At 47.8% G+C, this 13895-nt stretch overlaps 6 protein-coding genes across 6 annotated transcripts; 4 read left to right on the forward strand and 2 right to left on the reverse strand.

Moving 5' to 3' along the window:
- Positions 1 to 467: 467 nt before the first annotated feature.
- On the forward strand, positions 468 to 3181 carry N7519_007130 (ubiquitin-associated-like domain-containing protein; the record flags this gene model as incomplete). Its single annotated transcript, XM_057293906.1, has 8 exons — positions 468 to 554; positions 613 to 681; positions 733 to 769; positions 825 to 962; positions 1024 to 2123; positions 2165 to 2252; positions 2308 to 2768; positions 2825 to 3181. The coding sequence occupies 8 exons, from the start codon at positions 468 to 470 to the stop codon at positions 3179 to 3181; spliced, it is 2337 nt and encodes a 778-aa protein (XP_057148717.1).
- Positions 3182 to 3521: 340 nt separating this feature from the next.
- On the forward strand, positions 3522 to 4312 carry N7519_007131 (putative nuclear distribution protein RO10; the record flags this gene model as incomplete). The annotated part of the gene is made up of 2 exons (XM_057293907.1): positions 3522 to 3753; positions 3909 to 4312. 2 exons carry the CDS (start codon positions 3522 to 3524, stop codon positions 4310 to 4312), a joined length of 636 nt encoding a protein of 211 aa, XP_057148718.1.
- Positions 4313 to 5765: 1453 nt separating this feature from the next.
- sho1 (osmosensor SHO1) lies at positions 5766 to 6752 on the forward strand (the record flags this gene model as incomplete). The annotated part of the gene is made up of 4 exons (XM_057293908.1): positions 5766 to 5834; positions 5888 to 6043; positions 6103 to 6401; positions 6422 to 6752. The coding sequence occupies 4 exons, from the start codon at positions 5766 to 5768 to the stop codon at positions 6750 to 6752; spliced, it is 855 nt and encodes a 284-aa protein (XP_057148719.1).
- A 1994-nt stretch (positions 6753 to 8746) lies between these two features.
- Positions 8747 to 10062, forward strand: N7519_007133 (PQ-loop repeat-containing protein; the record flags this gene model as incomplete). The annotated part of the gene is made up of 7 exons (XM_057293909.1): positions 8747 to 8903; positions 8976 to 9097; positions 9197 to 9282; positions 9372 to 9462; positions 9522 to 9651; positions 9706 to 9857; positions 9883 to 10062. The coding sequence occupies 7 exons, from the start codon at positions 8747 to 8749 to the stop codon at positions 10060 to 10062; spliced, it is 918 nt and encodes a 305-aa protein (XP_057148720.1).
- Positions 10063 to 10279: 217 nt separating this feature from the next.
- Positions 10280 to 11356, reverse strand: N7519_007134 (uncharacterized protein; the record flags this gene model as incomplete). Its single annotated transcript, XM_057293910.1, has 1 exon — positions 10280 to 11356. One exon carries the CDS (start codon positions 11354 to 11356, stop codon positions 10280 to 10282), a length of 1077 nt encoding a protein of 358 aa, XP_057148721.1.
- A 496-nt stretch (positions 11357 to 11852) lies between these two features.
- Positions 11853 to 13690, reverse strand: N7519_007135 (CAZyme family AA1; the record flags this gene model as incomplete). The annotated part of the gene is made up of 2 exons (XM_057293911.1): positions 11853 to 12673; positions 12736 to 13690. 2 exons carry the CDS (start codon positions 13688 to 13690, stop codon positions 11853 to 11855), a joined length of 1776 nt encoding a protein of 591 aa, XP_057148722.1.
- Positions 13691 to 13895: the final 205 nt, after the last annotated feature.

The raw sequence follows: 13895 nt of genomic DNA on the forward strand, positions 1-13895 counted from the left end.
TATTCACTCGCCTGGACTCTCATCACAGCCCAAGTGCTATTGTACTATTAGACACTGCTTTGTTTCAACCATAAATAGTATTGTGGTATAAAGACCCGGAGTAGGCCATTCAAGCACCTGAAAGAGAGACAATGTGTATCCATTGTGAACGTGAACTAGTCCCACACATGAAACTTGATAGACTTGGAACTGAGAGCTGAAAGAAATAAGAAGATGGCCGAATATTTTAGGCTCAAAGAAGTGAAGGATCGGACAAGGAGAGAGCTGAAGTACAAAGAGACGCAAATAGCGGAATGACGCTTGGCGTCATGTGGTGGGGAAGCTCCGTTGCGACATTTCTGTCTTTGTCTTTCTTTCTCTTCTCCCAACTCTTCTGCCTTCATTTGCTTTGTTCTATTTGCTTCTTGTATCTCTTGTCATGCTTGTACATTGATCCATTGATTTTCAGTTCTAGCGCAGAACCAGACATGGCCTCCGAACCGACCGAGGATGCTATCGCCGACTTCGTCGGCTTCACAAGCACGACGCGCGAGCAAGCCATCGACTTCTTGAAGGTAGGAAACAGGTGCACCTGGTTGATCAATAATATCTCTGCTAAATTATCCCCTGCAGGCAAACAACCTCGACTCACAGAAAGCGATCAACGCGTACTTCGAGGATCCGACAGGGTCTCAGCTCAAGGTAAATTTGGTGACGCGCAGCAACTCCCGGTTATGATCTGACATCTCAAAGCCGATACCTACCTACTGGCATGATAACAGAAGCTCTAGTAAGATCACCTACTTATGCGGGTTCGGTTTTGCAATTAACATACCCCGCCCCAGCATGGGACTTTGCCCAACAGGACAATGCGCCACCAATTCCAGCGACAGCGCCGCCCTCTCGTCCTCCTTCCCGAACGGATATACGCGATCCAGGACAAAATACTGGATATCAAGATTCTGTTGGGACCGCTCCGAAAGGTATTACGATCTTGACATTTCAACTGCAAGAGGTATACTAACTTGCGGGTTGACGATATAGAAGGTTCTGGACAAGGTCTCAGTCTGGCGGAACGCGAAGAAAAGGAATTACAGCAAGCTGTTGCTATGTCATTGAACTCGGAGATGGGACAGCAGGAAACCGGGGTGACATTGCAGAAACAGCCGCAGTTCACCAAAGCAACTCGAGATCACTACGAAGAAGGTGCTTGGGCGATGACCTTGTTCAACACATCTTCCGAAGAAGTCATGATTAGCCCAGACCCGGAAGACCGCAAAAGAGTAGAGGGAGAGCCTGCGTTCATCCGCCCCAACCCTGAGGGCATTTACCTCGGAGGGCTTTTGACGATTCTCCATAGTATTCCCCTCGCACGAGAAGCTTTGCTCCTGCGGAACAAACCGCTATTTGACTACGGCCATGACTCGCAGTGGTGGAACGGGCAATCGATTAACCTGCCGAAGATTGTTACGGTGAATGATGGCAAGACCGGGGATAGCGACTGGGATGATATCATTCACGAAACCCAGCGGCTGATGGCTTTTATGGATACCACGAAACGTGCTTTTGGCAGCAGCGACAGCTTGGCAAAAATCAACAGCATGTCATCCTTATCGGCAGATTCGGAGGAGGTCGTCACCAGGTTTTTGGAAGCATGGCATGGTGCAGCCATTAAGGCAGATCCTGAAAACCCACTGGCAACCATATTCACATCACATGCATACAGGAAAGAACCTTTCCACGAGTTTTCTGAGCCCGATACCAGGGAACTCTTCACTTTTGAGCCTCCTGTTGAGCAGGACAATGACCAAACACTCTATGACGTTTTGGATTCTGCTTTATGGTCTGACAGACCAGGGAAGGAGCTCGATGACGCATGGCTTGAACACTTAGCAGAGGTACTAGTCATTAGACTCGATGCTCTTCAAAAGCCAAAACCTGTGGGTGTGGATATTCATTCTGTGTTTTATCCAGATCGGTATCTTAGCAGCTGCCGAGATCTTGCTCGTGAATTTCGTGCAAAACGACAGCAGATACAGGGAGATGTGTTGAAGCTCGAACAACTCATTCATCGCTATACCATCCCACGGGACCCCGTGGGGAGCTCGACGATCACGGAACTCCTCGAACAAGCTGCCCAGGCGGTGCCAGTGGTTGCGCCGGGCAAATAAGCGAGCCTGATCAGTCCAGCTCCGGAGCGGCAGATGCAGAGACAACGCGAGTTGCAGAGAAATTGAGAGCAATTGCCACAAACATAGAAGCCAAGCTCAAAGGTAAAGACAGCCATTACTATCATACTCAAACTGTCGGCTAATAACCCGAGCGCAGAACTCGAACTTAGAAAGCAGAGTGCCGTGATGTCTCTCCGTGAGATATCAAAGACACTTACCGAACCTCCCAAATCACCTTCCGAGCCCCCTGTCTACAAGTATACGCTACGAGGCGTATGCACCGAACCACATGTGACTTACGTTTTATCGAATCCAAAAACAACTGCCCCAGGGCACCTGATGGATATGGACTCGGACACTGAAAACAGCAATGACTACCAGTGGTGGCGTATCAGCTTCTCGGCGGAAGATGGAAAAGCCCGACAAGCCGAAAAACAAAAAGCCCAAGGCAACACTGCAGGCACACAGGATAACGAGGTTGTCGGCTACACTGTTCGGAAAGTTCAAGAGAATGAAGTCCTCCAAGCCGCTCGTGAAGAGTGGAGCTCTGTCTTACTTGTCTATGCAAGCGAGACTGCCGTGAATGCACAAGTGGATCCTGCGCCGTCACAGCTTCAGGTAAGATCCACAGTCTTCCTCAGATAGTTCTAGAGTTTTCGGCTAACTGAAAGCAGGGCTTCGTGAACAGAGACAACGATGCTTTTGGGGACGAATTTGGGAATACCCCGACCATAATCTTCAGTGACCAGGAAGATCCCGGGGCGGAGGCGAACAATGCGGAAACTCAACACAAAGGACAGCCTGAAATGTCAGAGATGGCAACAAAGGTGAATGTCTTTGACTATGAAGTCTCCGGGTTCGACGACGAGCCAAAACCCAGCCAAGAGATGCAGGAGAAACCCGGAGCGAGTCTTCTGGGTCATCGTGCCGCCGCAACTCACTCCACGGCGCCTATTGGCCCACAGATGGACTCAGGGTGGAATAATGCTGATGATGAGGAAATGGCGCGTCATCTAGAGCATGCGAAGTAGCATTGAATGAAGCATGCGGGGAAGCCTATGAATAATGAGTGAACGATGAATATGTAGATACTGTAGAGCAATGTCAAGCTTCGGCTATGTGTCAAGTGGTCAGACGGTAATGGACGCCCAAAGCAAGCATCGATCTTATAAGAAGAATCCCACATTATAGTAGATGGATCCTTGCATAGAAGCCTTCCAAAGTCCTATACGATGTACACTTTGTACTCTGGTACAGCTAACTGATAAGCTTGTCCCCACATTTTGCTATGTTTGCACCTCACCAAGCTCCTGGCACCCTTTCTCAGTCAATCTCGCAATTACCCCAATTGGTCTTTGATCTCTACAGACCATGGCCCTAGAAAGTGATGCAGTGGCCGGAGCCACTATTGAGCTCCTCGAGGCGCGCCTACGCCGCCTCACCTACCTCCTCACCGGCGCCACAGACTGGACCGGCGTCCCTACCGCACCCGAAAAGCCCGCATCCCTCGACGAGACAGTCACCCGCCGACTGGCGCGGCTAGAATCAGAATTAGAACGGCTTAGTCGGAGTGTACCAGCCGTACGGGATGTTCTACAACTCCGTATGTGACCAGTGATGATGTTATTTACATGCGCTTTGAACCCGCTCATTCTTACCCTCTCCCTACCTGAATTCCTATCTGATATCTGCATGATTAACCCTCCACTATCCTCCGAGCCATCTCATTCAATTCCACACTAACACAAATCCTACCAGACGACCGAAACCCCGACCTCTTCCAAACGACACCACCCCACGAAATCCCTGAAGGCCTCACAACCCAAACCCTAGCCTCAATAGTCCTCTCCTACGCCACCGCCTTCCCCGAAACCGCCTCGCGCCTTACATCACTAAATGACCTCCCCGTGCCGGACGCGCAGAGCTCCGCAGCACTAATCGACCTGCAGCCACAGCTAGACCGGCTCGCGCAGACGCAGAGTGAGCAGGCAGCTGAGATCTCGGATCTACGTGTGCGCACGGCACGCGTGCTGCAGCGCTGGTATGATGTTGGGCTTGTTGGGAGTGGGGAGTGCTGGGCTGAGTGGGAGGGGAGACTTGAGGATGTGGAGAGAGAGATCAGGAGGGGGGAGGTTGTTAGGAAGGGGAGGGAGGAAGTTTAGAGGGGAGTCTTCCGAAATGGTCTTGTTTTGGATGATATTCTGCGGAGGAACTGGAGGGGGGTGATGTCTCTGGCTGTTGCTGTTGCTGTTGTCTGCTTTTTTGCTATGATACCTCTGATTTGGGCGCACGGTGTTTTTATCTCGAATCAGCACATATGGGATATTCCTAAGTTTAACATCCGTGTATGTATGATGATCTCCAGCTCGGTCAAGCTGCGAAGTTCATACGTTCTCAGATGGCGTATACAAAGAAAGCTATGCGCCAGGCTAGGCCCCTGCCAACAATTAAGTGCTTGTAGTTACATTCCAAGGTTCCTCCCGACGTCATTGCATCCGGATGGATTGGAACGTTTGAAGTCAATTGGAATGCGCTAACCTACCCCATTTCCTTCCCCCGCAAACTGTGGTCGGTGATGTAAAGAATGCGGTGTATTGACTACTAACTTGTCACAATTGGGTATTTATTCGCATATGCAGGCAGAATGTCTTGAGGAAGTAAAAAAAAAAAGAAAACGAAAAAAGAAAGGAAAGTTGAGCCCAACCCGATTTGAACGGATGACCTTGAGGTCTGGAATCTCACGCGCTACCTGGACGATTATTAGTAATTGAATTGGACACCTTCGAAGTGGTGGTAACATACCGCTGCGCCATAGGCCCGAATTGATGATGATTTTGCCAATCTGAGGCATTAAGAATCTCTTCTCGTAATATGGCCAATATTATAGAATACAGAGGTACCTAAGACATCCACAAAGCGGATGTGACTAACCGGATATTTATAGATTTCCAGATCGAGTTCATTTTTCATTGTTTATGTTTAGAGAATGAGGAAAAGTAAATCGAGTAATTTAAACTAAGATTCTCCAATTATTTATTATCATATTAAACCGATCAAGTCCAAGTAATTTCCTTAATTTCGTTAATTTCCAAAGAGAATCGAGACCGTCGATTTCCAGGGGGCCCGGACTCCACTGCGTATCTGCCACTTTTCCTCCTTTTTATCTTTCCCTCTCTCCTCTTCTTCTTTCAACTGTCAATCTTATCCACTCTTTTATTCTTTTCTTTTTATTGATTGATTCTATCTCTTGTTTCTTTTTTCCAGCCTGGTGCTGATTTTTCTCTCTGCAAGGAGATTCTTTCTTTTGACTCCCAACCTCTTCCATCCCCACGGATTGTCTCTGAACCCACTTCTGTTTTAGGTACTTTAAAACATCTCCCTATGTCTTTCTTTTATATTGCTCTATTTCATTGGCACATGCAATCACATCTGTCATTCCCACACTAACTAACCGCAGTCACTCCTTCCCGTCCGCCTCGTTCAGGACCCTACAATCAACAACTCTTATATACAAGCGCATCGCTCATCGCTCATCGCCCATCGCCATTCCCTCTTTTTCTTCGATCATTTCATACCAATTCCATTCCACAGCCTAACCCAATCCGCAAATCCAACATGGCGAAATTCCGGCCTAGCAACATCCTAGGCGATCCATTCGCGCTCATGACCATCTCGATCTCGATTGTTCGTTCGACTTACTCCTACATGACTCGACATAGACTAACATACAATTCTAGCTGGCATGGCTCATTGCTTTCATCGCATCTATCATCGCCGACGTGCAAACCCAATATCCCAACTACTCATGGTGGGCCATCTCATACATGTTTTGTGTCATTGTGGGCCTCGTCACGACCTTTGGCACTGACACGGGCCACGTTTATGGCGTCGCGGTATGATGGCTCCTCCATGCATAAACATTACGAGACTCTAGTACTGACAATGTCTCCAGATCGTCGGTTACCTTGCCTGTGGCCTCGTCCTAACATCCACGAGCGCAAACAACCTTATCTACGGAAAACAAGCCTCCATGCAAGCCGCAGGTGCAGGCTTCATTCTCCTTTCCATGGTCATAATCCTCTGGATCTTCTACTTCGGCTCCACACCCCAGGCCACCCACCGCGGCTTCATCGACTCCTTCGCCCTGAACAAGGAACAGCCGGGCGATCCCTCCTACCGCGGCAGCCGCCCCATGTCCAGCACATTCGGCGCCCGCCCAGATACCGTGGCAACCAACAACACCCCGCAGATGTACACCTCCGCCCAACTAGGCGGCTTCGAGACCTCGTCCCCGTCTCCGGATACCCCGGTGGCGCGCCCGGCGCCGAACGGGCATCCTCTGCGCCTCGCTTCGGTACCCCCAACCCCTCGACTCCGGGTAACGGCGAGCAAGAAGTGGGCGAAGTGCCCCAGCCAACGGAATACCCTTACCGGGCCAAGGCGATCTACTCATATGACGCCAACCCGGAAGACGCCAATGAAATCAGCTTCGCCAAGCACGAGATCTTGGAAGTATCCGATGTGAGCGGCCGATGGTGGCAGGCTCGGAAGCAAAATGGAGATACTGGCATTGCGCCCTCGAACTATCTGATCCTTCTGTGATCTCTGGTCCGTATGCATGATGTCTCTTCTTTTTGTCCGAGTTCCTTGTCATTTGTTCTGTCGCAAAATCTGTTTCCCTTCCCCTTGATACCCTTCGGATCCAACCTCGATGTGTGTGTGTGTACTTTTTTGGTTCCTTTAACGTGATGTCTTGATGGCCTCCTTCTGTTCTGTGTTGCATGTCCTTTCTCTTCTTGGTACTTTTTTTTTGTGATTTGGGGTTTTGGGTTTTTGCTCTAGCGGGTGGTTATCCTGCGTCTTTCCTTTATGCTGCTTCATGGCTGGGGTGCTATTCTCCATGATCATGTTGGAATAGGGTTTAGAATTGGGGTCTGTTGATTCCGATGAAACACTTGTTTTCTACTCCGTACATGAAAGAAAAATAAACATGTGAGATGGTGCCTATATGCTAGGATAGCGATCTCTTGACTGTAGACAGTGCAATTCACCATATTGTGCGTTTACTCCGTGTGCGTCTACGTAATTTGTCGAATCCACCTGGACACTTGGACACCCGTGGGTCCTTCGAAGTTCTAGAACACCCAGCTAATTTTGAGCACACAATATATTTTATGATATAGACTATGTGCCCTATTTGATATCGACTGTTTGCATCTAATTTGACTATGAATCATAAGATTTACATGTTGAATCAAAGCCGGGGGTGTGCTTGACTTGTATCTTAATGCAATGCATTTCCTGTACGCTATTCAATGTTTCGATGTAAGGAATCTTAGTATATAACATGAATTGACGCAGCTTGATTTATCAGTCTTGATCAGAACTTTAGCAAGGTGTTTCCTGCCCTTGAGACGCCTGTATCGCTCTTTGCCTCGGCCAGCTCGGACACCACATCATTGATAGTCGTTGGAGAGTCAGGTACCTAGGTTCCACTATCAGATAGGTGGGGTGCACCGGAGAATTAATGAACAATACTGTAGAATAGAGTGGCAGATAGGGTACTGTATTGATATTCGAATAGTTTCTGTCTATAAGTATTCATTAGTCCTATATTTCTCCGATGCCCAACTTATCTATATTAATGACTTCCCTCTATCTGCCCCAACCCAGATCAAACCCGTCGTGTGCAATCACAAAATGCAAACGCAATGCACAAGAAAAGGAAACAAACCTGCATACTATAGCCCTAAATCCCATAATACTCCTTATGCATCTATTAGCCCATCTAGTCTTGCTCATAAGCCTAGGTTTACCCCCCCTCTTACCGTAATCAGCATATCTTATAGGCTTTATTCTGGTACTCTCGAGCTCAAACTCTACAGTTAGTTCTTGCTTGACCAAACTGAGAATATTTATATCTAGCAAACGAGCCTTCCGCTCAAAATTGGTATCAATATCTCTAGAAACAACATGTTCTTTCTTCTTCCCCTTCTTCTCACTTCCCAGATAGACTAACTATCACCTTCACTCGAAGCAACATCCCCACCTCCACCATAGGCCAATGCACCGATCGCAAAGATCCATCAACTAGACCAGCCAAGTCCTGCGTCAAACCTCAAGACTTCACCGCTGCTTGTCATTTCTTAGTCCGGTCTTGGTTCATTCTGCATCGTACTTATCACCGTGCATTTTCTATGCTCGTTCACCAACATCAGGGCTCTAAAACCCCTCCCCAATCCCAATACCCGCCTATGTCGTCTTGCGTCTGTTACCGAGCCATGACTGGCTCAACTGGACGATCGCTGCGCATGCGCTACTGTGCATAAGGCGACTGAACCTTCTCTCTGATTCGCACTCACAATCCCAAATCTCCGATTATATTTCCGCTGTTTGGGGGCTAGTTGGTTCTGGGGGGTTAGTGCTCCGTATAAGTACTAGCACACCTCGTCGACCGTAGTTAATACAGTGAATATCTAGTCTACACCCAAGAATTTCTATTACTCGTGAATGCATTGTCTCGTCACTACAATCTGCAATACCTTTTGAACTCAGCGCCCTGCTATACGCATGATATACCTCGCTCTATGTCAACAATGCCATCAGAAGACAATATCACATTAGCGTCAAACGTCCTCGGCACTATCGGGACAGTTCTCTGGTGCATTCAACTCATACCACAGATCTGGTATAACTGGCGCCGTAAAAATACAGAGGGATTTCCCGCGGCGATGATGTTTCTCTGGGCAAGCTGTGAGTTTTGTCTGTTTCTTTATTTCTGGCCTAGAGGGTTACCTAGTTATATTTCGAGTCTTTGATATATAGGGAATATTACCCAAAAGAGGAAAGAGGAAAAAGGAAAGAAAGCTTCAAGATTGAAGTTGGGTTTGCTTACAATTGTGATTCACGCAGGCTCGGTTCCAATGGGCGCATATCTGATTCTGCAGGTGAGTTGCATTGCCCTAGAGATTTCTTGTCTAATAATTCCGATGTTTCTTTGCACCTGCATGTCACTGACCGCTATCTTCATGGGTTTCTTGCTATAGCAAGTCAATATCCCGTTGCAGATTCAGCCTCAGATCTTCGGGTTCTTTTCTCTTGTTAGTTGGAGTCAGGTTCTTTATTATAACCAGTGAGTTGGGTTCCTTTCTTTCCCTCTGGTTTAGTGTATGTATATTTATTGTGCCCGCATTGCTGATATCCGTTCTTTAATTTCAATAGTAATTATAGCAAAACCAAGGCCGTCCTGGTCTGCTCGGGGACGGTTGTTTTATTTGGAGGATTGGAGGCTCTTCTTATTCTGACATTGAGGGTATGATCATTTCTTCCTTTCTGTTATTCTGCTAAAAATAGAAAACCTAATCGAAACAGATACCATATAATGACGGTGTGACATGGCCCGACATCGTGGTTGGGGTTATAGCCGCCATTCTCCTTACTGCAGGACTACTGCCGCCTTATTTTGAATTATGGAAGAGGGATGGACGTGTGATTGGCTTCAGTTAGTTTTTCCCTGATCTGCAGCGCTTAATGGACAAATGCTGACGGTTAGCAGATTGGGGTTTCCTCGCCATTGACACGATGGGCGGTCTATTTTCCCTTTTTGCGTTAGGTATGAGTTGCTCTACCTGGAAATCTATGACAAGGAGCTCACCTATTTATATAATAGCGGCACAAGGCTCTTTCGACATACTAGGGGGGGATTATGTATGTTCTAGTGGTGGTTCTCGAGGCAGGGATATACATTAGCCATCTTTCCTGGCGAATCCGCTATCGCAAGCTGCTCAAGGAAGCAAAGGATTCAGGGAAAAGTATTGATGATTTGCTTTTACTGAGGAATAATATGCAAGAAACGGGGGATATTGAAAAGGGAATTCTTGCTGCTTCTACTGCAGCCAGTCCTTCCGCTTAGCCAGTGTCCAGTCTCATCCAAAGTCATTATGTTGAACGATACGAACTGAGGTAAACAATATTCCAGCCATCAGCCACTGCTATTGTGATTTTTCTTCTACAACCTGCTTTGTGGTGGCCTTTCCCATCGAAAGCAGTATTGCCCCTTCTCTAGTGCAATGCGTCTAGAACGCCCACCCGTTCGCCAAGCAGTTTCTCCTTCCTCCGTCAAACCCAGCTCAAAGGGCACATCGTAGTCTGGGGGGGGTTGGAAGATCCAGCCATGTAAGCCGCTTGGGTGCATTGGAATATTGTTCTGTCGCTCTATCGGTTCTCGCTGCTACCCATTCATTCAGAAACTCGCGGAACTTTGACATGTCAGAGTCTAGTTCGAGATGACAAGTCCATTCAATAGTCTGCACCATGTCTTTGTTTCGTTCCCAGTGAGGAATGCTCGTAAAATGGGTATCGTTAGTGACGATCTCATATAACGTGAAGACAACACCAGACACATCGTCTCGACCATTTATTAGACCGTCATTCCCATTCGCGGCCCAATCAAAATCGAAGAGGATAATCTTGTCTGTTTCAGGGTCGACAAGCAAATTCCGTGGTGCAATATCTTGATGTGTGATCCCTAATTCTAGGTTCAGGAAATCCACTAGTTGAGTAAGCTGTTGTAGCCATTCAAAACGGAAAGGCCTTTTCGGATCGGCATCAGCTAGCGTTCCACCTGGGATGTACTTTGTTGTGAATCCGATCACTCGAGACTCCACGTCCTCGAGAACAATGCGGTCAAACGGTATTATATTAGGATGTGGTGGCAGCTTGCTGAGCATGTTCATCTCCTTCCAGGACATCTGTAGTCTTAGAGGCATGCCTAAAGGGTTGAATTTGAATGCGACCCTCTGACCATCATACGATGAGAGATCGACACCTGGTCCAAGCCGATCGAGCTCTTGAAGTTGAGAGAAATATACGGTAGGGCAATCTGCGAGTGATGGACAGATTGATAAGGGGAGATATCCAATAAAGAATGTATCATCTTCTTCCGGGTCTGTTGAGACTCCAGTGAGAAGCCCGTCATCGTTTACTGTGATTGCACGAACCTCTGGCGAAAGATAATCGGCAAGTTGCGCAAGAACTGAGGTTTCAACATCTTCTCCAGGTGGAAATATCTTAGCAGTTCCTTTGACTTTGATCCATCGCAGCTGATCCCAATCCCAGACGTTACAGTGGGTTTCGGTTGCGAGGTTTTCCCTTAGGCCAAAATAGCCTTGGCCTTCTGAGAAGACTCTTTCGTCGGGATTGATCATGGCAAAAAGATCAAGGGAAGATTGTTTGATCCTCCTGTGCGGTTGTGGATGAGTCCCTTAACCGTGTCCTGCGAAGGGGGCTTTTATATTCCAGGGGAACTTGTGAATGCGGGGAGGCCCCGGCGCAGCCACTTCTTCTGAGCGGCTCTTCGCCGCCCCGCCACTCCTCCCGGGGCCAAGTTAAAGGCCTCGAAGAGAAAATAGAAAGGAAAGGAAGATCTGAGGGGGAGAAGCGCTTTTATGGCATCACGTCCACGGGTACCTTCCTAAATAGGTAACCACCCTTATACCTTCCGCTTTACTACAAGAATAGTCAGCTGCTTAGGCAGAGTATTCTTCTTGATACCTACCTAGGTAGTCTTTTCTGTGGTCTGAATTGAGCTGGAATTCAAGGAATACCTAGAATAATCAATTAAAAATAAGGCCTTGCCACCATCTCAATCTAAATACATATCTCTCTCTATCATTTAGCAAACAAATACTCAGTACTACATCCTCACACTCCCGAATCTTCCTGCACGATATTCTTCCTCCCAACGTATTTATCCCATGCAGCACAATTCTCCATAAACGGAGCATAATCAACAAGATCCGGAATCTCATCCTGCCGCTCAACAAACTGTAACGCCAAACCCTCATCGACATGCCATCCAATATGACAGTGCATCAACCACGCACCGGGGTTATTCGTCTTGAAAGCAATAAGCAGCCACCCACTCTTAGCCAACACGGCCGTATCCCGACGCGGAGGGTTCTGCGTAATTATCGAACCATCCCACTGCGGTTTCCCAGGCCCAGGCTGTCCTTGCGCGAGAATAGAGAAGTCATGGCCGTGGAGGTGGATGGGATGAGTGACGGCGGTGTTTTGGATAAATAGATACACCCATTTATCCTTGAAAGGCAACTCGATCACGCCGCTTGAATTGGAGAAGCCCGGCTCGTCGTGGTAGACTTGCATCAGGGTCGGGTTTTCCCAGCTCACGTTCATCGAGGTCGAGTTGAACTGCCAGCGGAGGAAATTCTGTGCGTTCCGGGTCTTGCTGACTGTTACGTTCTCGTTCCACACCGGTGAAATTGGTGGATCGACGTTTTTGGGGACGTGCGGAACTAGGCTCGTTATTGGTTCGTCTTCGCAGACGTTGGTGAAGGGGAAGGACTGCGTGAGCGGTTGTTTGGGCTCGTTGCCGTAGTAGACGATGCCTCGGATGTTGCCAGCCATTTCATTTTTTGAACATCCATCCGCTGGTATAGCTCTCATCCAGAAAGATTCGGCTACGGATCTCTGGTTGGCTGTGATTATAACATCATAGCGTTGACCTAGGTATAGGATATTAGCTGGAGTTGTATGTTTGGAGCAAGGATGAGACCAAGAAACGAACCCATTCCAATGCTGATAACGTTCGTGACATATGGCTTTGTAGGAACGAGATCCATTGCAATGACGGTCATCGTGTGGTTGTCAATAGTGAACTTCCAATGCGTGTCGATAGCAGGGTTCACGAGTCGCAACCGGTAGGATTTGCCTTTTTCCACCTTCATGTGGAAATGAGACCCAGTAGTATTTGTACCACTCCCATAGATATTCTTGCCATTGATGAGTCCATTTGACAGCTTTCTGACCGGGCCGCGTAGTTGCACATCATGATGCAGTTGATCCACTGTTTCATGTGTCCAATCACTTAGGAAGAATGGTCCCTTGTCCACATCATAGTTTGCAGTTGCCGGTCCATTGATAACAATAGCACCTTGTACACCTTCCCAGGCTTGCAGACCAACATGAGAATGATACCACGAGGACCCATACTGGATAGCTCGCCATTTATAGGTCATTGTCGAGCCGGGGGCAATAGGACACTGGGTGATTGAGGGAACACCGTCATTGGGGTTTGTGTAGTTCTGCCGAATACCGTGCCAGTGAATGCTCGAACCATTCATTGCCTGGTACAGATGGTTGGTGACATGGACGATCACCCAGTCGCCCCAGTCTGCAACAAGAGTCGGGCCAGGAAAAGTGCCATTGATGGTCATAACTGGACGTAAAGGCATGGATCCGTCGGGAGAAAGTGTGACCTCTTTAACCTCGAACCAGTATTCGCGCGTGACACCTGTGTCCGGGACGACATTTTCGTAGTCTGTGTCGATGTTGTAATTGCACCAGACAGATCTGTCATTGGGTGTATTTCCTGCGCATGGAGTCCCTGTAGGCCCATAGGTATTGTGAACTCGAGGTCTTGTGGCAATTGGTCGCAACGTTGATGGGTTGTTGGAGTATTGGGCATGGGCAATTCCAGTACCAAGTAAATTGACCAAGAAAATAATGGGTAAAGCCCTCATGATGACTCGATATCAAGCTGTTAATGTTGGTATCTGTCTTTTAGGAGGATAGTTAGCACTTATTCCACCAAGTCACGGAAGGAATTCATATACCTCCTTTAGACATTCAAGCTGACATTTTTACGAACGCCTATTCTGGCTCCAAGGTAATCCACCTCGTACATTGCCTCGTGAATTGCTAGGAGACGCTGGCATGCCGTTATCC

The sequence above is a fragment of the Penicillium mononematosum genome (assembly GCF_028829835.1).
Source record: "Penicillium mononematosum strain IBT 11891 chromosome Unknown utg000003l:1.0-8172316.0:1.0-8177699.0, whole genome shotgun sequence".
Taxonomy (NCBI): Eukaryota; Fungi; Ascomycota; class Eurotiomycetes; order Eurotiales; family Aspergillaceae; genus Penicillium; species Penicillium mononematosum.